Source organism: Phyllostomus hastatus, unplaced genomic scaffold (genome assembly GCF_019186645.2).
Source record: "Phyllostomus hastatus isolate PE091 unplaced genomic scaffold, TTU_PhHast_1.1 phas_contig_196, whole genome shotgun sequence".
Classification (NCBI taxonomy): domain Eukaryota; kingdom Metazoa; phylum Chordata; class Mammalia; order Chiroptera; family Phyllostomidae; genus Phyllostomus; species Phyllostomus hastatus.
In genome coordinates this window covers 33,034,222-33,060,069 of record NW_025333709.1, presented here as the reverse complement: position 1 = coordinate 33,060,069, position 25,848 = coordinate 33,034,222, and the positions used below count along the sequence as shown (strand labels likewise).

General features: G+C 38.5%; 1 protein-coding gene across 1 annotated transcript in view; it reads left to right on the top strand.

Annotated features, from left to right (window-relative positions):
• The window catches only part of LOC123815622, a 61,355-nt gene that overhangs the window by 14,099 nt on the left and 21,408 nt on the right, over positions 1-25,848 (top strand). Inside the window, exons 5-7 of the mRNA XM_045834035.1 lie at positions 6,428-6,516; positions 11,738-11,897; positions 14,140-14,223. Coding sequence (XP_045689991.1) covers positions 6,428-6,516; positions 11,738-11,897; positions 14,140-14,223 — 333 coding nt within the window. The remainder of the gene's footprint in view (positions 1-6,427; positions 6,517-11,737; positions 11,898-14,139; positions 14,224-25,848) is intronic.

Here is a 25,848-nt window from a genome sequence, read left to right as displayed (position 1 = left end):
TCATTTATCTTCCTGCTTTCTAAAATTAATGATATTTTATGGTCAGTCAGCACTTTTGTTCACGCTGAGCTGACATGATTCCAGTTGAAGAGAATAAATTACATGTTATTCTGGATGACTTTGTTACAGGTAAATGAATGATCTCATTGGATTTTTCAAAATATTGAAAGTTCAAAAATTCCTGCCCACCCACAGTCTCCCTTTTATTTCTTCAAGGAGCTCTAGTGGTAACAGAGTGGAAGTACCTGTACTGGATGTTGTCAAAGAGAGGACAATGGGACAGCAGGACAGCAGGAATGAATAGTTTTGTATCTAATCAGATAGGAGCAATTGTCAGTTCAGGGAATAAATTTACTATAAACCAGAGAATTTTCTCTGCATTGTCCTAAAGGTAGATGATTATTTTACTGCTACATGCATTTTAGGTAAAGAGAAAGCACTGGGCTGAACATAACTATGTTCTTTATGTGTTACTAACTTTTCTACAAAGTGCCACTTACCATCAACCTCCCTGTGCTTCATGTCACCTCAGCCGTCAGTCAGACAACTCACCGATGCCAGCCGGTGTCTGTGAAGCAGGAGCCTAGGAGGATAAAGAGATTGAACTGGAGGCTGATTCTCTGTAATCCACCCCAGGGTCTTCAGCTGGGTGTGTTGAAACAGGGCTACCTCACAGAGCGACAACTTGCGCAGCCACACTTCTGGGAGATGTTAGTTTGGGAAACTTGGACATTCAAAATGCACAGGTGGATAGTAATAATTGGTTACTGCTGATTTGTTTTATTTTTGGCTTCAGTCACCTGGCATTGAGAGACCCATTCATTTCAAGTTTCTGAGTGGAACTCCTGTATTTAGCTGAAGCTAAATTTTTTTTTAAAACTTCGGCTTGATAAATTTAGACTTACAGAAGACTTGCACACTCTCTACCTAGCTTTCTCTAATGTTAATATCTCGTATAGCTGTGGTTCAATGATCAAAATTAAGAAATTTAGATCGGTTTGTCAAATACTATCAACTAAACTCTACTCTATTTAGGTTACCCAGGTATTTCTACTAGAAGCCTTTTTTCTATTCCCAAATTGGGATCCCACACCATCTCTAGCTGTCATGTCTTCTCAGTTTCTTTCAGTTTGCAACAGATCTTCAGGTTTCCTTGTCTCCGATTACCTTGACACTTTTGAAGAGCCCTGGTTGGATGTTTTGGAAGGTGTCCATCAGTTTGGTTTTCTTTTCCCCCATGATTAGATAGTTAGGTGTTGGGTATGTGATATCAGTATTTTATTACTTGGCTACAGTGGTGCCTGCCAGGGTCTCCACCATGAATTTACCATTTCCCCCTTTCTGTACTCTGTTTTTTGGAAGTGAGTTAGTAAGTCCAGCCCACTGGAGTTATTGAGTCAAGTCTGAGTGGAACTCAATAACTGGAGTTATTGAGCCAGAGGATTTAAGATCCATCTCCTGGAGGGAGGAATATTTAAAAAAATAGATGTATGCTACAACCACCACAGTCATTGATAAATATTTGGTGGGAGATACTTTGAGGCAATGTGAATACCCTGTTTCTCTTTAAAGTTTCACTCACTAATTTTAGCTTTTGTCTGGGGATCTTGTCTGCAGCAATAATTACTTTCTTACATTAACAGTGATGTTGTATTTTCCTCATTCTTTCTGTGTTTATAATTCTTCTACAGGAAGAGTTGCCTCTTTTCATCCACTCATTCTATTGTGTATTTATATCTGTATAGTCTCATGGATATTTATTAACTTACAGATCTTTATTTTATTCTTTGAGTTATAAAATTACTTTGAGTTATTAATTACTATCATTGTTCATTATACTGCTCAAATTGTTTCAGCTGTAGCCATCAGGAACTCTGAATAGTCGATTCCTATGTTCTTTTGACAAAACCACATCTTTTTTTTTTCAGTACTAACTTACTTTCTGGCATCCTTAAGATCTTCCAGGTTTACCTTGTCTCTTCCATACCCTAACCCAAGAACCAGCCATTTCTTTGAGCATGGAGCCTTTTATTGTAGAATGAAACTGGAATGAGATTTAGAAACCAAAACCTGGCCTTTAATTGTTCTTATTACAACTTGAGAGTCATTGCTGCTAGGCCTTCTTAGCTCAGAGAACCAGCAAATGTTTGTATGATTACTCACACATGTATCTGTATTCATTTCTGTATGTATCCATCTGTACATATATTAAAATAAACACTAGGCCATACTGACATGTCCAATTCCAGTCCATACCCCAGGATTTATTCCAGCATCCCTTTCTGCTTGTTTGTAGCTTCTTTGTCCCACAGCCACAAACCTGGCTGTCATTATCTACAGTATGTTTACTTATTTGTTAAACTCTAGAATATATGTGAAGTAGTTTCAGAATTGTCGACCTAGATCCCTGTGAGATCCATATTTACTAACTTGAGCACAGTGTTTTGCCTTGAGCTTTACAGTTTCAAAACTTTGTTACATAAAGTGTTTCATTGGCAAGTCCATTGTCATGAGACTGTCCCCCTGTTTTTCTTCTAAGAATTCTACAATTTCAGCTCTTACAGATTTACATCTTTAATCAATTTTGAATTGATTTTTGTGGGTGGTATAAAGTAAGGGTTCAATTTCATTTTTTGCATGTGGATATCCAGTTTCCCCAACACAATTTGTTGAAGAGACTGTCCTTCCCCATTGTGTATTCTTGGCACCCTTGTTGAAGATCAGTTGATGACATGTGTGGATTTATTTCTGGGTTCTCTATTTTGTTTCATTGGTCTGTGTCTGTCTTTATGCCAGTACCATATTGTCATTACTGTAACTTTGTAATCTATTTTGAAATTAGAAAGTGTGATGCCTCTAGCTTTGTTCTTTTTCCTCAAGATGGTTTTAGCTATTCTGGGTCCTTTGTGGTTTCATGTGAATTGTAGAATTTTTTTTTTATTTCTGTAAAGGATGTCACTGGGATTTTGATGAAGATTGCATTGAATCTGTAGAACACTTTGTGTAACACAGACATTTTAGCGATTTAAGTCATTCAGTCCATGAACACGAGATCTCTTTCCATTTGTTTGCATCTCCTTTAACTTCTTTCATCAATGTTTTATAGTTTTCAGTGTACTGATATTTCACCTCCTTAGTTGTTTATTCCTAAGTATTTTATTCTTTTTGGTGCTATTGCAAATGGGATGTATTCCATAACAGCATTGATCTTGGCAATTATTTCATGGATATGACACCAAAACCACAGGCAACAAAAGCAGAAATAGACAAGTGGGACTACATCAAACTAAAAAGCTTCTGCACAGCAAAGGAAACAATCATCAACATAAAAAAGACAACCTGTGGAATGGGAGAAAATATTTGCAAACCATTTATCTGATGGATAATATCCAAATATATAAGAAATTACTACAACTAAATAGCAAAACCCAAATAACTCAGCTAAAAAATGGGCAAAGGAACTGACTAGACATTTCTCCAAAAAAACATGCAAATGGCCGGGAGGTATATGAAGAGATGTGTAAGGTTAGTAATCATCAGGGAACTGAAAATCAAAGCCACAATAAAATACCAACTTACACCTGTTAGAATGACAATTATCAAACAACCAAAAGACAGCAGCCTTCGAAAGGAATGAATTTATGGTACAAGAAACAATATAGGTAACCTTGAAGACATTGGGCTAAATGAAGTCAGCCAGTTATATAATGACAAATACTTCATGATTACATTTATGTGAGATATATAAAATAGTCAAACTCATGCAGACAGAGAGTAGAATGTTGGCTAGGATATCGAGAAATTGGAACCTTTATATAAAGTGTTGGTGGGAATGTTAATTGGTATAACTGTTGTGGAAAACAGTATGAAACCTCCTCAAAAAGTAAAAAATAGAACTATCATATGATCCAGTAATCTCCCTTATGGTATTTATCCAAAAGAATTGAAATCTGGATTTCAAAGAGACATTAGCATTCCCATGTTCATTGTAGCACTGTTTCCAACAGTAATGTGTGGAAAGAGCGTAAATATCCATTGATGGATGAATGGACAAAGAAATTTGTCATATCCATTAAACAGATTATTCAGCCTTCAAAAGGAATGAATTTTTGATAATGCAATAATGCAAATGAACTTTGAAGACATTATTCTAAATGAAGTAAGCCAGCTGCATAACAACAAATACTTCAGATGATGTGTTGTGGAATTGTGCACCTAAAACCTATATAATTGTGTTAATCACTGTCACCCCAGTAAATTCAATAAAAAGAAAAAAAAATCAAATACTTCATGATTCCACTTACATTACATACATAAAATAGTCAAAATAGGCAGAGAGTAGAACAGTGGTTGCCAGAGGCTGAGGAGAATAGGATGGGGAGAATTATTAGTTAATGGTCAGAGAGTTTATTTACAGAGTGATAGAAAAGATTTGGGAACAGGTGGTGGAGATGGTTGCATAGCAGTGTGAATGTAATTAATGCCCATCTACTGTACACTTAAAATGGTTAAAATGGCATAACAGTTTTTGAAAAAGTATGCTGATAGCATGCAGAAGCTATTACTTAAGGTTTAAACACCCTAAAATTTCAAGTTTTTAAATTTAGTAACCATTACAGAAAACTAGTATCTATCAGGTCAGAAAATGATGCCTTTTAGTTAGTCCAGCATTTTTATAAATAGTAAATTAAGTCTGTGTATTATAAACACCAGATTTCAAAGTATTAAAAAAATAAAATATTAACACAAAAATATACTCATTTAGGAATTCAGTGGAGTTTTAATTTTTTAGTAATGAAGAGGCAAATTTAAAGATAATTCTTATAAATGTCCTTCCACAGGTAAATGGATGAAAAAATGGATACATCTATACAGCAAAATATAAATTGGTCAATAGAAGGGAACAAACCTTTGATGCACACAAGACAAGGTTGACCGTAAATGCATTTTGTTAAGTCAGAAACAAAAAGCAGTGTATCCTATGATTATATTTATATGATATCATGGATGGCAAAACTATAGAGAAAGAGAATGGTGCCAGAATTGGGAGTCTGAGAAGGGGTTACCTGAGATCTGGATTGCTGGGTAATATGATAATTCTACAGCTTTTTGGGTAACTGCCAAATTGTTTCCCACAGGAACTGCACCAGCAATGCCCAAGAGTGTGAAGTGGTATCTCACTGTGGTTTTGATTTGCATTTCCCAAATGACTAAAGATGTTAAGTATCTTTTCATGTACTTGTTGGCCATTTGTATGTCTTCTTTGGAGAAATGTCTATTCAAGTCCTTTGCCTATCTGTTAATTGGCTTGTCTTTTTGTTTTTGAGTTGTAGGAGTTCTTTATATATTCTAGGTATTTAACCCTTGTCAGATGATTTGCAAATAATTTCTCCCATTCTATAAATAGTGTTTCCTCTTTTCTGATACTCTCCTCTAATGCAAAGAGTTTTAAGTTTGATGAAGTCTAATTTAGTTTTTCTTTTCCTGCTTGTGCTTTTGGTGTTGTAACTAAGAATCCATTGCCAAATCCAAGGTCATGAAGGTTTACCCCTTTATTTTCTGGTTTAATAGTTTTTAGGTCTTACCCTAACTGGTGCATCTCAGTGGGTTGGGTGTCATCCTGTGAACTGAAAGGTCGCTGGTTTGATTCCTGGTCAGGGCACATGCCTGGTTGCAGGCCAGGCCTTCGATGTTTCTCCCCCTCTCTTTCTCCTTCTCTTCCCCACTCTCTAAAAAATAAAATCTTTTAAAAAATAGTTTTTAGGTCTTATATTTATTTAGGTCATTGGTGCAATTTGAGTTCATATTTGTATATGATATGAGGTGGGGGTTGTGAGCTTATCTTTGTTTTTAGACCCTTTAAAAATGCAAACATTTTAAAGATTTAGTAGCCACATCACAGCTCTTTTTTCAAAGATCCCAGGCAAATGCAATATTAATGCAGAGTAAAACCAAATACTTTGGAAAAAGGAATGTTTGAACTTCTTACTTCTAGTGTCTTCCAATGAAGGACTGCTGGATGCCATCAGATTTTATTTTTATAGTTCTGGGTTTTTACTAAATTTTTTTTCTGGACAAGGCAAGTACTAAAGGATTCCTTACCAACTCCTTCACAGACGTGGGTCCTAGCACCGGGGAACTTCATGAATGCTGGGGAAGACCATCTCATCATTGTACTGTTGTTTCCTTCGCTTCCATAGGAGAGTTCTTACTATTTTTAAGGCCATCCCAAATTCTCATGAATGCAGACGTGGAACATTTTAGCGATCAGCATCTACCACAGAAGAAATGGCTAGACTTTGGAGAACACAGAAAATCAAGCCTTGTTTTAGTTATCAGAAATATTGAACAGATCTGAGCTAATAACAGAGCAACACAATCATTTGCCTTGAGCCCTTTTCTAAGGTGTTCTTGTTTTCTTTTAAAGATTCAACTATGCCTAAAGAAGAACAGGTCATTTCACAGTTTGCCAAATGAAGTGCAGCTGCAACTTTGCCAGACTGCGATCTATCAAGAGTAAGTGACACAAAAATATCCCATTGGGTTTTGGCAGTCCCCTAAGAAAGGCCGATGGTGACTAGAGTTTAACCAGACTTCCCAGACAAAACACATGCTATACATTGAATGCTGACCAGAAGATATAGGTCATAGTTGGAGGTTTGGGCTTTGAACTCTGTCATGTAATGATGAATTTTCAAAGCAACATGAAGGAAACTAGATTTGAAAGTAGGATGAATACTAAGACTTGTTATAAGCAAAATGCCAAAATAAAAAAATATCAGACTGCTGTAATAGATGACTTATTTATCTGGAAAGAGGAAAACATGCAAACTGTATTAGATAAAATACCCTAAGTTTTATGATAGAGGTCTGAAGTTGACGTTTTGCAACTAGGGGTTGCCCAAAATCTTTTGAACAAACTTTATATTTTTATAGTGCTCCATAATGTAAACTCTACCATCTTAATGAGAATATAAACAAAATTAAAAAACGACATGACAACCTACCTTTTCCTGCCTCCCCTCAATGTGATTTAGATTCTGACAGGTACTTTTGCATGACATTTGAGGTGATGGTAATATATTTGGGGGAGTAGGTAGGACGTGGACCATTCATTTTGCCAGTACTGATATTGGCAAAGAGCACAGGAGTTTTTGTTCAGATAGTGGCCCCAGTGTCCTGGCTGTGATGGAGGCAGTGTGGCTCTGGGGTCTGCCCAGGATCTTCACCAGAGTTGTTTTTGGAAATTTGGCCTGGACACTACACTAATCTTTCTAAAGATTCTATAAGTTATCTAATACCTGTAATAAACCTTTACTTTCTTTAACCAGTCATAATGGATTCTGTTGTCTGAACACATAACCACGTTTCATAGAAGGTCCATCATGTATACAATTCTTTCTTGGAAAAAGTTAATTAATGTAGCTTTAACATGAAGTGTCATTTTAAAAATCATTGATATTTATAAATTTTAAGGGAGAGTTACTTTTAATCAAGCACCAGTTCACTCACTGGAGATTGATAGCACTTTACTATTTATTCATGTTTACCCTGTTACATGGAGAATAAAAATTAAAAATAAATCAATGTATTATAGTAATTAATAATGGCCATAAGTTCTACTTAGAGTTCAATATTCACATATAGCTATAAGTATATTTTATGTAGACATTTTAATGTCTGAATGTGACAGTATTAAATCTTGCCTTTTCTATTCTTAACAAAAATATTCTGATTTCTGCATTTGTTGAGTTGGAGCAGTTGTATCTATAGGCTTAAAAAGAAAAAAATTGCTAAGGAAGATGATTTTAATCAAACTGTACATATTTGCAAGAGCTTCAAGCTCTCTGGAAATATAAAATTAAATGTTTAAGCAGAAGAAGCCTCTTTAGTATTGGCATTCCTTCACATCACTCAAGTAGGGTGTGGAAGGATCATCCTGGAGTTGCAATTTCATATAAAAGTAGAGAACAGGCTCATGTGAATATTTTATGGTTTATTGTATGGATGATATTCTGAAATTTTAATGCTGCAGAAGAAATGGGTAGCCCTGGAATCCTTGTGTCAATGAGTTATAGAGGAGGCTGGTGATCCAATTAGTATAATGGGCATCTGGCAGCCAAATGATGCACTTCAGAACCTGGCTGTGAATGACTGGCCCTCATCCACTTTTACAATATAAAGGAGAGAAAACAGAATGTGGAGTCATCCTGCTCTTTCTGTGATGCATTAGATCTGACTGAGTCTCAAATACCAGGCTTTTTCCCATTACAGCGGCTCTCATCTATCTCTTCCCTCTGTAAGTTCTTCATTTCCCATGCTTCTCCTCCTTCTTTTTTCCATCACACATTTACTATTGCACTCATTTTCTGATTCATGGTGATCTTATTGACTATTCCCCTCCTTTTTAAATTCTCACTCAGAGGTATATTTACTTGAGAGAGAGAGAGAGAGAGAGAGAGAGAGATATCAGTGTGAGACGGAAACTTTGATTGTTGCTTTCCGTATACACCCCGACTTAGGATCGAGTCTGCAATATGTTTTGGTGTACAGGATAATGCTCCAAACAACTGAGCCACCCAGCCAGGGCCCTCTATTTTTAATTCACAGAAACCAACCATTATCTTGAGGATATTTCTATGATGCAGCAGTTACTTCGGTAATTTTTAATGATTTTTAAGTCCACAGAGTTAAAGTAGTGGTTTTGAAAAATTGATATCAACCTATGCACCCCAATGTTCATAGCAGTACAATTTACAATAGCCAAGTGCTGGAAGCAACCTAGGTGCCCATCAGTAAATGAATGGATCGAAAAACTGCAGTACATTTACACAATGGAATACTATGCAGCAGAAAGAAAGAGGGAGCTCCTGCCCTTCACAACAGCATGGGTGGATCTGGAGAGCATTATGTAAGTGAAATAAGCCAAGTGGTGAAAGACAAATACCATATGATCTCACCTATAAGTGAGAACCTAATCAACAAAACAAACAAGCAAACAAAACATAACCAGGGACATTAAAATAAAGAACAAACTGACAGTGATCAGAGGGGAGGGGGGAAGCAATAACAGGGAATGAAGGGGAAGGGTCATCAAGGAACATGTATAAAGGACCCATGGACAAAGCCAAAGGGGGTAGAATTAAGGGTGGGAGGTGGGGGTGGGGGTAGCAGGGAAAAGTGGTGGCAGGAAAATGGAGACGACTTGAACAACAATTAAAAAATGCAAAAAAAATGGTATCTATTAACATTAATAGTGGAAAGTCAGGAGTCATATTTTAATCTTGTGATCCTCTTCCAAAAGGCAATTAAGATAGTATTATTGAATTTCCCTTTTGCAGAGTCTTCCTTTGGAACTAGAATTATAATTTTTTAAGTAACCATAGAACCTTATTTGAAGATTCTGTTTCTGTGCATTAACAAGTCCAGTATGTTGAGTTACAGTCTGTGAAGAGCCTTTTGCACTCCTACATGTCTCGCTGAATGTGCTGAAATCCCAAAGCTTTGACTATTCCTTTACTTAGGACCCTTCTCAGGATAGTTCATGCCACTGGAAATCCTGAGAAGGTAATGCATTGCAGTTCCTGCACTGTACCTGGTCTCTTTCCAGATAGCTTGCTTACTGCTTATTATAAAAGCAGTGGATTCCCTAAGCTCAGGTTCCTCCCCTGTGACTCATCCTACTGCATATGTAGGCTCCCCTAGGCCCTCCATATTGCCCTGTGGGACTTGGGGACTGGTGCAACCATGCTGATACTTCTGTTACTGCTTTTGCTGCAACTCCTAAGTCTTGGGCTGAAGAGTTTCATGTTTTCTGCCATAAAAACACCCATGGAAATGCGGCAGACATGCTTATCACCTTGTATAGTTATTTTGGTGGGAATTATCCTGCTTCTAACTCTCCTTTACACTGTCAAACTTCTTGAAGCAGGGTAAAATCCCACTACTTTACTTATAAAATACCTTCCTTTTGAACAACTTAAGTATATTCCATATTTTTTCTAAGACATTATTATGCAGTATGTAGTAGGTACAGGTTTGTTCTCATTTTATAAATAAAGAATTGGAAGTGGAAGTTAAGTGATTTTTCTCAAGATCATTTAATTAATTCATAGCATATCAAGTGCTGGAATTCAGGCCTTCCCACTGATAACACAGGGGTGGGAATGTCTTTAATATGTAATACTGTCTTCTTTTTCCCTAACATTCTCCCTAATGACACCTGCCTAATTTGGGATATAGACATTATAACTGCTATTCTTCTAGAAGGAAAGAATTCTGGGTAGTATAATTATTAACTTCAAATCTAAAATTACCCAGGCTTCCTAACATTTCACAGAACATGTCTTGTTCCACTCTTCACAAAAATTACTCCCATGGGAAAAATAAAATAAATAATGTTTGTTCTTAGCCTCAAATACAGTGCTAGTCAGTGGGGTTCTTATCAAAATAATCTGGAGATCCTTTTAAGAATACAGATTCCTGGCTTTGGCCAGGTAGCTTAGTTGGTTAGAGCATCATCCTGATGCACTAAAATTGTGGGTTCTATCCCTGGTTAGGGCACATACAGGAATAAAGCAATGAATGCATAAATAAGTGGGACAATAAACCAATGTTCTTTTTTCCTCTCTCTCTCTTCCTCTCTCTCAAATCATTTTTTAAAAAAAGAATACAGATTCCTGGGCTCCACCCCAGATCTACCAAATGAGAATTTCCAGAGTATACAGGAATCTTGATCTTTCATGAAATGCCCCAGGTGATTTTTTTTTAATGTTCACTACTACCAGAGACAAGTTGTTTCTATAAACTTGGGGTGGGCAAACTACTGTCCTCTGGCTCAATACCTACAAATAGGGGAAAGAAGTGGCTTTACAAACTGTTCCTGAATATAATACAGCAGGTCCTCAGTGCTGTTTTGTTCAATGTCATTTGGTACAACGTTGATGAGATGCCATAGGAACTTGACTCCTGTTTATATCAGTTGGTCTATGGTAAAGTGGTTTTCATTTTTCTGCAGTTCCAAGAACCTGTTGATGACATTAGTGAGGACTTGTACTTTTAAAAAGTCTTGCGCCCTGGCTGGCGTAGCTCAGTGGATGGAGCGCGGGCTGGGAACCAAAGTGTCCCAGGTTCGATTCCCAGCCAGGGTACATTCCTGGGTTGCAGGCCATAACCCCCAGCAACCGCACATTGATGTTTCTCTCTCTCTCTATCTCCCTCCCTTCCCTATCTAAAAAATAAATAAATAAAATATATATATAAAAAAAGAAAGAGCTCTTTATATATTAAAAAAAAAAAAAGTCTTGCTAAAAGGGATACAAATCAACACCAGATCTGTCTCCCAGAAAGCCAAAATTCTTGCCTTACATCACAAATTCAACAGTTGTGTTTTAAAAATGCCTTTATTTTGTGAAATACCAGGACTTATCTAAGGAACTCATTTGTACAGAGATCTTCTGTTCTGCGATTGTGCAGCTCCTCCCTCTGCCTATTTGTAAATCCACTCAATGTATATTCATTGAGAGCCTAGTTTCTGAGCCAAGCGCCATTGTAGGCACCAATGCTGTAACAGTGGGCAAGTTGTCTGCAGTCTGTGCTTTCAAAGTCTGCACCAGAAGAAGATAATTGCTTCTTAACAACAAGTAAAATTCCTTACAGATGAAGATGGCAAGATTTTGTTTGCCACCAATGACTTCAGAATTGCAGAAGAAATGTTTTTAATATTCTTTCTCCCCAGGTTGGAAGCTGAAAGTATGCTTCTAAGGCAAGGACATGTACCACTTGAATGCTACCTGATTCTTGCTGGACATTTAAAGGTCATGTCAAGCAGTACAAACATGAACAAAAATACCAACTCTGAAATTTTAAGTGAGTTTGAAGAAGGTGATTTCATAGGGGTAAATATTATCTTAATTTTTCAGTCTCTTATAATTTTTATTTATTTTTAAATATTTTTATTGTTTTTCTCATTTTTATTTTTAAAAACTTTAAAATTATGTGTTATTATATCAAAACAACATAGTATGCTGTAACACTGCCCTCAAGTGTTAAATATTCCAGTAATTGAAATGTTTAGAAGAATATATATTTTCCTTAGCAGTGTGGAGCTAACATATAGCCTGAGATGTAGTTTGTGAACACACAGAACCCACAAGGTTCCTAAGTGATTGTTATATGAATGATTGACCAGTTAAATGAATGAGTTACAAATCATGTAGCTTTGGAGGCAGGGTGGTATATTTTTTAAGTGTACTAAAATAGTTACTGATTCAAGGACATACTTTTGATTTTTTAAAGAGAGTCTATTCTTCTTGCAGAAGATTTTATGCAGAAGGGGTAAGATTTAGAGCAAGAAAGCAGCTTGTGTGTAGGAATAGAACTTGCTTCATTTCTATATTTAGTTGAGGGCAGCCTGGATTTGGAGATCCTCAGACCCTGAAGTCCCTAAGTGTAGAGGTCTTAGGAGGTGAGAACAGTTGCTGGTGTCTATTTTGGAAATGTCACCTGAGGTAAGGTATGGTAATGAAAGCAATGCGAAAGAGTGTGGTCTTAATTCTACAGGTAGTACATACATATTATTGAGGGTTTTTAGGTAGAAGGGAGATGAATCAGATTAACATTGAGGTAGATGACTCGTGTGATCACCAGGAAAACATGGAGTTGGAGACCAGGTAGGTTGGTGAGAAGATTCTAGGCCAAAGGCACTGGTGGTGAGGATACCAAATAGGAGATGGATTTAAGATATTTTACTGGTAACAAACCCAATGAGAAGGGCAAAGGAGAAAAATGTATTGCTAACAATTTTTGATCAAAATCAAACCTTATTTTTTTCAGGGCATACCCATTGTTAATTATGTACCATTATTGGTGGGTCAAAAATTTCTTGATAGATTGAGCATTAGTTAAGGTGTTGGCCAGCCTGTGACTGGCTGAATGTTCTAGTGTTGGAGGCATTTTGAAAGCACTCTTGGAATCTAATGACCCTCTGTGGACACCAAGATCTCTAGGATCAGCGACTTAGTGTTAGAAGGAGCTTCAGAGTCTGCTCAACAAACCCTTTCACATTACACCTTAGTGAATGGAGACCCAGGGCAGTTAACTGAATTGCGCATCTTGACAGAGCTAGTTAGTGGCAGAAATGGGAATAGAATTTGTATTTAGTGTTCTGTTCACTCTTCTGTGCTGCCTCAACTGTGTGCAGATCAAATAGAGCCATTGATTTTCAACTAAAGGGAAGAAACTTGGAGATCATCTGAACTGGTATTTCTCAGCCAAAATCCATGCAGGGTTCTCTAGGGAAACAGAACCAATATGATATGTACAGATATATGTAACAGGAGATTTATTGTAGGAATCGGCTCATGCTATTATGGAGACAAAGAGTTCCGCAATCTGCCGTCTGCAAGCTGGGGAACCAAGAAAGCCACTGGTGTAATTCAGTCCAAGTCCAAAGGCCTGAGAATCAGGGGGATAGATGGTGTAAATTCCAGTCAGAGCCCAAAGGCCCGAGAATCGAGGGGCTGATAGTATAATGCCTGGTCCAGAGCTGAGGGCCTGAGAACCAGGGGTGCTGATATCCAAGGTCTGGGTCAGACAGATGTCCCAGCTCAAGCAGGGAGAGATTCAAGTTATGTCACTCTCCTTTCAATGAGATTATCTCACCTTGATTCTGTATTGGTACATCTTTTTCCATATTATAATCATAAAAAAGTGTTACAGTTTTGCATATGATCACCTTCCCCATTGAGCATCTCCACTCCATTTGTCATCTTTAGGACAAAGCACCCTTTGTTTTTAGTAATGAACTATTGAGTGGAGTTTTAGGATGAAGCGTTATGTGTGTTTGCAGATCATGAAGTTGTTTTAACACATCAAGTGTTCCGGAATAGACTCATTCAACCTAGTGTTCTGTTTTTAGAAAATGGTCCATACATGTTAATGCTGTTGGGACTGACAGATTATTGAAAGTAAGACCAAGCCAATCCTTTCTTATCAATTCTATAAGCCCAAGATTTATTTTTTAAAAATTATTTGCTTAAAAAAGCACATACTTATAATTTCATACAGTCCCAGAATTTCATTGTAATAATAGTGTCAGAGCTGAAATAATTCCAGAAAAAATCCAATTTTTTTTTCCAGGAAATCTGCCTTTTAACTAACACCAATCGGCCTGCTTCCATTTTATGTAAAACAGATGTAAAACTTCTCGTAATAAGTAAAGATGTAAGTATATGATGATATTCATTAAAGTGACTAATGTTTTAAGGAAACCTTTTCTGGGAGCCCAGATAAATTTCAAAGCCAAAAATACTTACAATGGTAATCACTACTGAGGAAAATAAGTGTCTATATTTAAATAAATTTATATCATAATGCTTTACGCTGATAGATCAGTTGCCTTAATTAGGTAACAAATCATCACAGATGTAGGGGAGGCAAACATTTACCTCTACCCTCCTAGGGTGTGTTGACTATTTTTGGGAATTAAACTGACACAAAATAGATTAACAGGAGAAATGCATGCAAATCTAGGTAAGTTTTATGTGACTCGGGAGACCTCATAAGGAAATGAAGACTCAGAGAAGTTGCAAATCCTATCAATAAATACTATAATACATTGAACAAAGAGAGGTCATTGTGGAAAAATAACTAAAATGTATGAGGAGGCTAAAGGAAAATGAGAATTATTTTAACAAGTTCTGATTTTTAGAATTCTCTCGGCTTTGACTCTTCATTGAAGAATGTTTCTTTTCTGGTGAAAACTCCATCTTTCACATGGGAGTTTTTCATCTGTTTTCGGGAAAAAAAAAGAGAGATTAGAATGTTCATCTTGCATGTACTGTTTTTAGGTGCCTTTAGCTCAAAATAATCTGTATGCGAAAGTGGCATATTTGGGCGTTGTATATTCTGCCATTCTTCACAGACTGTAGGATCTTCTTTTCGAGGATTAAGTTAGATAACTCACTTAACACTATTAGGTCAGCGCCTGACAGAACAGCACTCAGTAAATGGCAGTTGTTACTTTTGTTGCTATTAATTATAATAAAAATAATGACATGCTGTTGATGACAGATGCATGCCCTTTAAATAAACTTTTGAAAAAAATTGTCAGTATCATTGCTGTGTTCTTTAGGAAAACGGTTGTTTGGTCCATTGCTGAGTTTATAATTTGAAGTAAAGATGCCTCTCAGGTGGGATGTGCTGGGGAGCTGCTGGAGTCCTCAGTGAGGAGGCAGACGCTCTGTGTGGTTCTGCTGTTCGGTGGCGCATTTTGTCACACAAGCCTGTCTCAAGTGGAAAGCAAAATTTTTCATTATTTTTGCGGGGAGTGACTTACAAGTGTTTAATAACAGTTCTTATAGCAGGCTCTGGGGTGTACTATAATTCCCTTTTTATTTTAAAAATATTTCTTAGATAAATTTCATGAGATACATAGCCTTATTTTCAGGGTGATAGTGATATAACAGCAGCTGCTCTATTATTATTTTTCTTATTACTCCAGACAAATGGCTTTCAGAAGCTATTTAGGCTGTGTGTTCCTATTCTGCCTTATAAATCTTGATGTGCCAGGTACTGGAACGATTGCTTAGTTGTCCCCTTGGGAAGCCTGAAGTGAAAACATTGATTAGGCCCTTTGGGCTGAGAGCCCAGTTCAGCTCTTTTGCTGGCAAAAAGAGCCTTCATTTTCTCATTAGGGAAACCAGTGGCAACAGAATCTTGCCCAGGAAGATTTATTATTATTGGCATGGCCATAGGACTGTCTACTGTCTCCTTACAAGCACTGTTGGGAAGCCATTCTGGAAGCAAAGGAATGTGCTGGAATCTGTTATTTGTCAAGAATTTTTTAAATGCATATCTTTGTCAATACTTCAATAAAGCTCATGAGAAGTTCTGTGTATTTGCTAAGATGAATAATTCTGTCAGTAGCTTCTTAAAGTCAGAGTAAAACATACTGCAATCTACTTTGAAAATGTAGTAGGAAATTTCTTGAACGTTTGAGTATTGACAACTACCAATTTAAAAGACACATGCTGTGTACTTTTTGGCTGAACCATTGTTGTAGGAACTTGATGGACTGCAATGATTATGGCCATAATAAGCACCATGTACTCAAATGTCCCATGAAAAAAGCATCAGAAATACAATGATATGCAGGATGTGGTTTTCTTTTTAAATATTATATTTGATTTATTATTTATGGGCTAAAAAAGAAAGGTGAGCTCCATTAACCTAGTGACCTTTATTTTTTCCCAAGCAGGATAATTGCATTCTAATGGAAATATAGAAACAGTAGGTATTGTAAATACAACTCCCTGAACAAGTGGGGCTGCTGGCTTTAGCCTCAGAAAGCATCCAGTGGGGTTCAGCATAAATTTATAAGCAACTCAAATTTTTTACCAAATAAAATAGGAAAATGCTGCCAATGCATTAGCACTGGGAAAATCCAATAATGTTCCTGGTGTTAATCTTATATTTTCTTTACACATATCATATTCTTTTAAAAGATATAGTATACCGTTTTATTTAAGACTGAAATCACAGCTGTACAGTAAGCGTGCGACTGTGATATATCTCACAGATCACAGTGACGTGCTCGTGTTGGTCAGTGCTGCATGCATCTGTGTGAAGATCGTGCACCAAGTCCTTTGCTGGCTACTTCTCACAGACTTTCTGTGTTTTTTGATGTGATCACAGCATCTGGCTCTTAAGATACTGAATTTTGAGACCTCCCTGGTATCCAGCTGGAGGAGGATGGAGTCTCAATTCTGCTTTTGAGTCGGTGCTGTTCTGGGGTCACAGAGACTCCTAAGGGAGGTTGTCAGTGGTTCTCAAGAGAAAGTTCACGCACCATTGATACACTCTGGCTGCTCTTCACCTCTCAGAGGAGAATGAGAAAGATAAGGGCTGTGTACCTTTCTCAACTGAATTTATTCACACTTTCAAAACATGATCCTCTATGTTTAGATTATGCTCTTTCTGTTTGTTTGTTTCTTTGTTTTGTAGTTATGCGTCATTTATTTCATGAAACGATGTTGAAAATCTCTGGTAGTTGTTTTAATGTTCGTACTTGGTGTGCACAAAGAGGTGGTGAGCTGTGTGTCATATTTTCAAAAAAATTCACTAGCCTGGGAAATCCTTCAATCTGGAAACTGGCGTACTTTGTCAAACTTTCTGTCTTTATGAGGGCTCAGATCTCTGTTTGGAAATGCTTCCTCTGGGTCATTTTGCTATTACTTGTTTTAGGTTGTCTATCAAAATAGCACTGCTTAGTCCTTAAGAGCCTGAGCTGTGAGCCTGAGCTGTGAGCCTGGCAACCAGAGTTCAAATGTCAGTGCTACCCCAGTGAGCACTGGGGCACTTTTGCACTTTTCAGAGCCTCAGTTTCTCGTCTGTGTATACAGCAACAGCAAGGTACCAGTTCATAGAAGTGCTGTGACCATTAAATGAGTTAATACACCTAAAATGCTTAGAGCAGGGGCTGGCACAGATGAACATATTGGCATATATGAATTTTGTAACTTTGTAATCATCTTTTCCTTCTTTGTTTTCATAGTAGGACAATTACAGCCAGGTTTGCCCATACCTAGCCCAAGATCGTCTGGGACACGATTAGGAGAAATTTCATGCCAGCCTTGCCTTTTCCCACTCTGTATTCTCTCTTCCCTCTGACTCTCTCCACTGTTTGTTTCTACCATTGATTATGTGCTTAAATTAAAATCCCACCCATATTTGGGATTGGGGTTAGATATATAATATAACTGGTTAAATTTAAAAGTTCAATTTCTGACACCAAGCCTCATGTTCCACTTCAGAGTGATGTCACTGTACTCTGACATCAGAGCTGCTTTGATTACACAACTCACTTGGCCAGCCATAGCCTCCCGGGGTATTAGAGCAAGAAAGGGAATGTGGTGGCTGCGACCAGGAGGCACCAGGGGCCCCCAGGGAAAAAGGCCACTGGTAGACCTAATGGGAGAAGATTAGAGGTACTGACACAGCTGTAACTCTGTTATCAAACCTAACCATTTACTGAATACCTTTTTTTAAATTTTTTTGTGTATTTTACTTGCAATATCTTGTTTAATTCTCACAGCAACTCCATTAGCTACTATCCTTATTCCTCTTTCACAGGTCGACAGACTGGAGAAAGCTAACAGGTCTTAAACAAGTTGTCCAAGGGCCCAAGGCTAGTAAGCAGCAGAACTCACACTCAGAGTACCTGACTCTAAAACTACCACTCTTCGCCACTATGGTTCCCTGTCTAAGTTATTCCCAGGAAGTGATATGACGGATTTTCTGTGTAGTGGCCCATCCTATAATATGTCACCAGAACATATTCCCAGTTTTATGGCGTGTCTCACCTTCTTTGTCAGAGACCTGTGTACTTTGTCCTTACCATCTGGTTGAATCATTTACTTACATGGGTGTTTACTTACTATACTTCAAATTTTCCATAATAAAAGGCAGTGTTCGGTACTGAGAAGTAAGCACTTGGCATGCCTGTGTCACTGGAAGTTGGCAGCCAAGCTCCTGTCCTGAGAGGTAGGGGAAACCTGAGCAGTGGAAGTGTATCTCAGGACATCCTCAGGGTAGGAGGCCTCTGACAACTGCCCTGTATCTTGGAAAAGACTTCCATGCTGGTGTGTCTAGAGTGGGAGGAGGCTCTGCTCTAGCCAGGCCATAGGGGTCTCAGCATGTGTATGCAAAAAGAATACTGGGCAGAGACTGATGTGCGGCAGGAAACGTGAAGTCCTTGTTCTGTATGTGGACACGTGCCTTAGAGCTGGACCTAAACTTCAGTGGATGGCAATCACCTGTACTTGGTGTGGTTACCTAAGAAGACTGCAGTGGATGTAACAATTGCACAGTTTTCTCTTACTGGTTTTGTTTTGTTTTGTTCATTGTTTGGAAACTTGATACATCACAACCATTTCAAGTTTTATTGGAGCTGGAGTCCTAGAAAAGGGGGATCTAATCACTGAGAAATAAATGTTCTGAGAATACATTTTAAGCTTCTTCATGGCATGCTGCTGATTGTTCACCCAAGGTCCAGATTTTGCTAAATTTAGTTCCCAAAAAGTACTTAAGAAATTAAGTGATTTTTGGATGTGTTTTTCCCACTTATTCATGCATGCTTATAGTTTCCAGTCTTACTTTTATTTCAAAGCTGAGTAGGAACGACTCATTTAATATGAGTGCTCTGTTCCCTCGGATTTAAGTTGTCCTTAAAGACAACATGAAGGTAACTATTTATCCTTCTTTTTTATGGGTTGGTATTCTCTAATGTCTTTCCATGATAAATTTTCTTGAAATTCACACTTTGGACTAGTACACTCGAGTCACATAATAGACAAATAGAACAGACTTTCAGAATTTTTTCCAAGCTAAATAGTTTTCAAAATAATCTGTTTATGTTTGTATTAAAACAGGAATAACTTCCAACTTCATAGCCTTGTACTAGGATAAATAGTCCAGTTATGTGACTGATCTAGTTTCGTAGTTCTCTCTGTCCTCCAACATTTTTTATGAACAGCTGCTCGAAATGATGGAAACTGCTTGGCTTAACCGTCATATGAAAATTCATCACTTGTCACTTAATCTCCTAAAAAGAATGCAAATTCCTTCTTTTTCCCCCTTATCACCCTTCATTTCTTAAATTCGTATTTATCAAAAATAATCTCTTGAGTTCCTCATATACATCAGGCACTACGTTAGGGCCCACCACAAAATATAGTATATGTTCTTATATAATCTAGTGTGTTCAATATTGGTTATTGGTTTATACAATTGATTTATGATCCACGTAACAATCATCTGGTGCCAAAGTCACAGGATTCATACGTGTTTCTTTTTTTGTAACATCAGGGGTAGAGCCACTCTGGGGGTCTAACCGACTAGCGGCCAAATGGCCCCACCCGGCGGTGAAGTCCTTGTTTTTCTGGGTTTGATGTCAGATTTGTAGTTCCCGAAGTATACACGCCAGTGCTTCATTCTGAGGACAGACTCGTGCTAATTTACAAGAGAATGGTGTAAATCTGAATGTGGTTTATTAATTTGATGGCAAATATCTTTTCCCAGCCACTAAAATATTCATGTTTATCATTTAATGAAGCCTTCCTGTATCAGGGTGGACTGAGAGGCTGAATTTGCAGTCAGAGAAAATGCTAAGGGAAGAGAACATTGAAGTAAAGTTATGTAAGTGGTCTCGAGGGATCTTTTATCCAGGCCAAAGGGATGACTGGGATCAATCCAAGCCCCATAGCTGAGAGCACCTCTAGAGTGAACCAGTCACATCCCCCAGATTCTGTGTCTCGCCAGTGGGGGGCGCTTACTGCCAACACTTTCCTTCTCTATCTCCATCCCCATTTGCTATGTTTCTAGGCTGATCACTGTCCTGAGTGACAGTAATGTCAGTCTCATACTATATGCTAGTGCTTCAGGACTGAGTTATAGTCAGACCTTACTCTTAGCCATTATGTCTCTTTAAAGTGACTTTGTTTATGTCTGATGTCATCCAGAATGGGTTATAATTACTGGCCAAACTCTTTAGTAGGACTTTAGTTGTACCTCTGTATATTCAAATTGTTCTCTTTGCTTCTACTTGTCTACCACTACGTGTTAAAAGGCACTACATTTCTTTAGAACAGAAACATTATCCCTAAATAATCCATGAGTTTATTTTTTGGGTTAGGCCTTTCCATTCCTGTATCCATTTAATCTATTATATTTGCCTACTGATCAAACTTTAGAGAAGTGCTTTGAACTGGATCCAGACCCAAGCTTTCAGAGAAAGTCTTGTTCTTAATCATGACCTAGCCTCAGATGGTTTATTTTGAAATAATATCAATGACACCATTTTCTCACTCTTTTATTCCTTTCCCAGGGATCCACTTCGCTCTCTGACTGGGTCAGTTTCCCTGGTTCTGGATGCTAGTTCTGCTTCTTCCTTCCTCCCTGGGTCCATTCTAGAGAGCAGCGTCTTGACTGGATCTATTTGGGTTATAACCATCTTGGGTTTATGTGCCCTTCTCAGAGAGTCTTTAAAACGTGGTAAGGTGAGCAGTGACCTGCTTTATCTGTACGAAGTCTGGACCTTTGCCCAGATGGCTGGCTGGTCTTTATATCTTCAAAACAATGCCTACTTAAACTTTATACTTTTATATTATATTCCTGATCATTTTATTTTACCTTTCATAACTTCAAAGAATTGTATTTCTTTTCTTCACAGACTTCTAACAGTGACTTCATGCCCCGGACCTCATCATCCATTTGCTGCTATATGGTGGTAAATGAAAGCTACAGAGTTTAACACCTCACACTTCTTTCCCAGAATCTAGTGTGTTAAGATCACATTTGTCATCACTTTTGACATTGCTTACTTCAGGGAATTAATGTGCCAGCTAGTGGCATTTTTACTTCCCATTTTAGGATTTCTGGGTGCAATATGTTTTTTAAAAAAACTCTCTCCTGTCTATTAATAATGGACTAGAGATGGCATCATATTAGCACATGGGGCCTTGAAGAGTAAGGTCCCAGGGGGCTCAGGAGAGCAAATCATAGGGAACATTTTACGTCTTGGAAAGGGAGCAAATACTGTAATGAATTTTTAAGTTAGCAATTTGTTTTGTCTCCTGAGGCTCTGGCAGCTTGCTGAGGTTCCGGGGGCAAAAAGCACCTGCAGAGAGGAATTTCCCAGTCAGAACCAACATTTAAAGTAGTGGTGTGTTAATGCTTACAAAGAAACCCTGCATGCATTTTTTATAGCTTCTAGCTTTTGCAGCTGGATCTCACCAATGATGCTCCAAGAGGTTGAGCCAGCCTGCCATTCTCCAGGCTCCAGTTCCCATCACTTATGTCCTTTCCGGTGGAGTCTATGGCACGTTCTTAAAGGCTCAGCTTGGTTAAAAGTACGGCCCAGGACCTGAACGGAGGCATGTGGCAAAGATCATTGAGCCTCCATATTTAAAAAAAATCCTGCTATTCTTATTTAGGGATTATCAATGATTTAACTTAAAATCAAATACATTTTCAAGGATTCTGTGTTCGTGGGATTGATTTTTGAAAAATGAACCAGTATGTGATTAGTGTTTGATTAAATGTTCAAAGAGGACAATTTTCATCACAATGTTAAATGAAGATGTGTCACAAAAAAATAGATCAGAACTCAAGGGTACTTGAAGATTCCATAAATTTTTATATTATCACAGAATAATTTGAGTTTGAAAAGGGAAACCAAGGATTTGGGCAGTCTGCAGCAATAGTTAAAGAAGTTAGGAGCTAAATTCAAATGTAGTCCCATAGATCAGTTTCCTAAGGGTCCAAAAACATGGATGTATAGTAGACATGGACTGTATAATAGACCCCTTAGCAGGCAAGGAGATAAGGACCTTCACTCTCGGACAGGCTAACTCCTTGTTGAAGAGTGTTGTGTGAGCCTCACTTACCATCCCCCAGTGCAAATGCAGTCTGTTGACATCACAGACCAAATCACAGTCAATCTTGGCCGCTATTTTGTCCCCTCCTTGAAATGTTCCTCTTTGTTTCAGGGATCCCCAAGGTGGTGTCCGCCTGTGCTCAGGAACTTACCCCCTGTAACTCTTTTGTTCTCACCTCCTCACCAAGCTCCTGCTGTTGCTCTGGGAATGTCTCTGGGCACAACACCAATTCTACACTATCGCCTTTTGGTCTGTTGCGGGATGGGACGGCCTTCTTCTCCATGCCTTTTACTTTTGCTGTTAAAACCTTCTGTGCATCATGATTCAAAACCAGAGCCGTGGGCTGTATAGGGGACAGACTCCACTCCATCTCATTAATTTCCTTGTCTTCCTTCTTCTGGACACCCCTGCCGAAAAAGAACTGCTTCTCCTTCAGTCAAAAAAAAAAAAAGATTCTTTTTAATGATCAACTCATGCTGATTGATTTCTGTAAGGATCACCAGGTCGCCAATTCTGCAAAGCACAATCTATTTGGGACACAGGGCACCCTGCTGCAAATGCAGTTTTACCTGAAAAACAGGAAATGTAAGTACGTAGTCAGTGCAATAGTGAGTTTTCAGACAAGCTTAAATGGCAAACAGGATTCATCCAAGGAATGTTGGTGCCTTTTGACTGACCTTTGAGATTCTCTGCTGGCCATGATAAATAGAACCTTACTTATTTATTCCTCATCCCTCTGTGCTCAATGGAACACTGTAAAAAAAAGATAAAAAGACTGCAGAAACTTAAAAATGGAACATTCACTGTTTCTACTCTCAAGAAATAACCGCTAAAAATTATTTATCATATATAACTTTATTTTTTGTGTATGCATTTTCCCTCTCTATATACACACAGACATATAATCATTCTGTTTGCTATGTAATATATGTATTTTTACACTTATACATTATTGGTATATGTGGAAACACCTCATTTTAAAATGGGTATATTATATGGTAATTTATGTAGATTTATTATAATATTATTGACTGGCCATGCATTTGTTCACTGCAGACCAGAATGCTTCCCTGTCTTCCTGTCACTAGTCCCTGTCATTCTTGGAGATTTGCACCCAGCACCTTGGCTTCTTTGATCCTGGATTGGTTCTCTCCACCTCAGTCACCAACTTTGACCTTTCTGTGGCCAATAACTTGGACTGTCTCCAAAATCTGTACTTCAAGCATTCATCTGTTGACCGATATCTTCCGTGCTTCCAGTAATCCTTTGAATTCCAGCAGTCCTTCAAATTTATTTGGACCTTTAATTTGTTGAGCTCTCCGTCCCTCAAACCCAAACCTGGACAGCTAATTAATGTGGAGAAGCAATACTCAAGCATGTCAGCTAGCTCCTTTTTGAATTCATGGTCATGCCCTGGCTGGTGTGGCTCAGTTGGTTGGAGCATCCTCTGTATACCAAAAGGGTTGGGATTTGATACCCTGTCAGGGCACATACTTAGGCTGCATCTTTAAGCCCCAGTTGGGGCGTGTATAGAAGGCAGCCAATTGATGTTTCTCTCTCACATTGGTGTTTCTCTCTCTCATTTTCCCCCTCCCTCTCTCTAAAATCAATTAACATTTAAAATAAAAAAATTTATGGTCACTACACTATAACTCTACTTGATTTTGTTGATATATTAGTTTTCCTCTTCCCTATAGTGACTATTTTACTTCTTTTCCTCTCTCCTAAATCCTTCTCCCCGTATGTTTTGATCTGATGATCACGCCTCCTTATCATGCTTAATAAAGATAAGCAATAAAGGAGGAACCCTCTCCTCATTTTCTCCCCATTCCCTCAAACTTGTAACCACAGTCTCCACTTTACTCCTGTTTCTGTGAATGAAGAGTTCCTGACTGAATTGAACACCAGCCTCTCCTAGTGTGCCCTGGCCCATCCCCTATCAGCTCCGGGACGTGGTTCCAGCGGTGGTTTGATGGCTATAAACTTGGACCCTGGAGTTGACTGCCAGAGTGTGAATCTCAGCTCTGTCGCCTGGTAGGTGTATGAGCTTAGGAAAGTTTTGTAGCTTCTTTGTACCCTAGTTGCCCCTCTATACAATGTGGGTATTAATGTAATCTATCTCACAGAGTTGTCGTGCAGATTAGGGGACTGAATTTAGCAAAATGCTTAGGACAGGGCGAGGCTCCCAGTGAGGGCTGTGTCTGCGTTGGCTGCGTCTCACGTGGCCGGCCTCTCTCCTGTATGTGGCCCTTCAGCTTGCGGATAGGGCCTAGTAATTTCATTTCTTGAACAAATAGCCAAAAATAAAAACCCCCACAAAAAAAACAGACAGACAAAAAACCCCCAATCCTTCCCTTCCCTTCCCATTTCCCAGCCTCCTACTGCCACTTCATTTCTCTGCTCACAACAAAGCTTCTTGATTCCATCCACTTCTCTTAGCCTTTAATCCTCTTTCTTTCCAAACCTCTCTCATCTGGATTGCTGCAAGGGTTTCCGGATACACACACTGTAAATCAGATAATGTCACTGAACTCTTTAGAAACCTCTCCCAGGAGTAAAACTCATGCTCTTATTCTGGCATACAAAGATCAGTATTGGTTAGATGTAGCCATAGTGATACTGAGGAACAAACCACCCTAAAAACTCTGGCACAAAACAACTCTTTCTCCTGGATCTGCTAGTCAGCTGGCTTCCTCCCATTGCCTGCAGGTCGGTGGGAGGCTGCCTGACCTAGGCTTTGTGGGCTGGACAGCTCTGCTATGCACTGCAGGAGGGCCTGGGGCCATGCTGCTCATTCTCAGGTGTCTCTCATTCTCCTCTTGGGACCAGTTACCAGCAGGCAGTAGAAGAGCACAAGAGGGCATGCCCTGGCATTTGAACGCAGTTGTTGTGGCACGTCTGCTGACGTCTAATGCAGTGACCAAAAGTTCATGGCAAACCAAAGTCCAGGAGCAGGGAAATATATTTCTTCTTTTGTGAGAGGAATTGCAAAGTGGCATGTCAAAGGACATATGTATATGTGTATACATGCATGGAGGGGTAGGACTGGGGTATTCAATGTATTACACCACTCTCTGACGTCTTACACCAGTTACCTCCTTACCCATGGTGCTCTAGCTGCATGGGGGCCTTCTCTCTGCTCCTTGAACACAACAAATTCCTTCCCTTTCTTAGGACTTTTTGTACTACATGAGACAATGCTGTAAATTTACTGGTAGCTGTAGCACTAAAGTTTGCTTTCCAGAGTATTCCAGTGTCATGACAGCTATTCCTTTTTTTCTTCCCTTTTTAGCCCATTATTTTATTTTTCATGATCATGAGAGCACTCATTGACTTTTGGATAGGTCCAAAAGCCTTTAGATTCACCATCAAATCAATAAAACACTTTTATTTTCCTCTAATACTGTGAAAT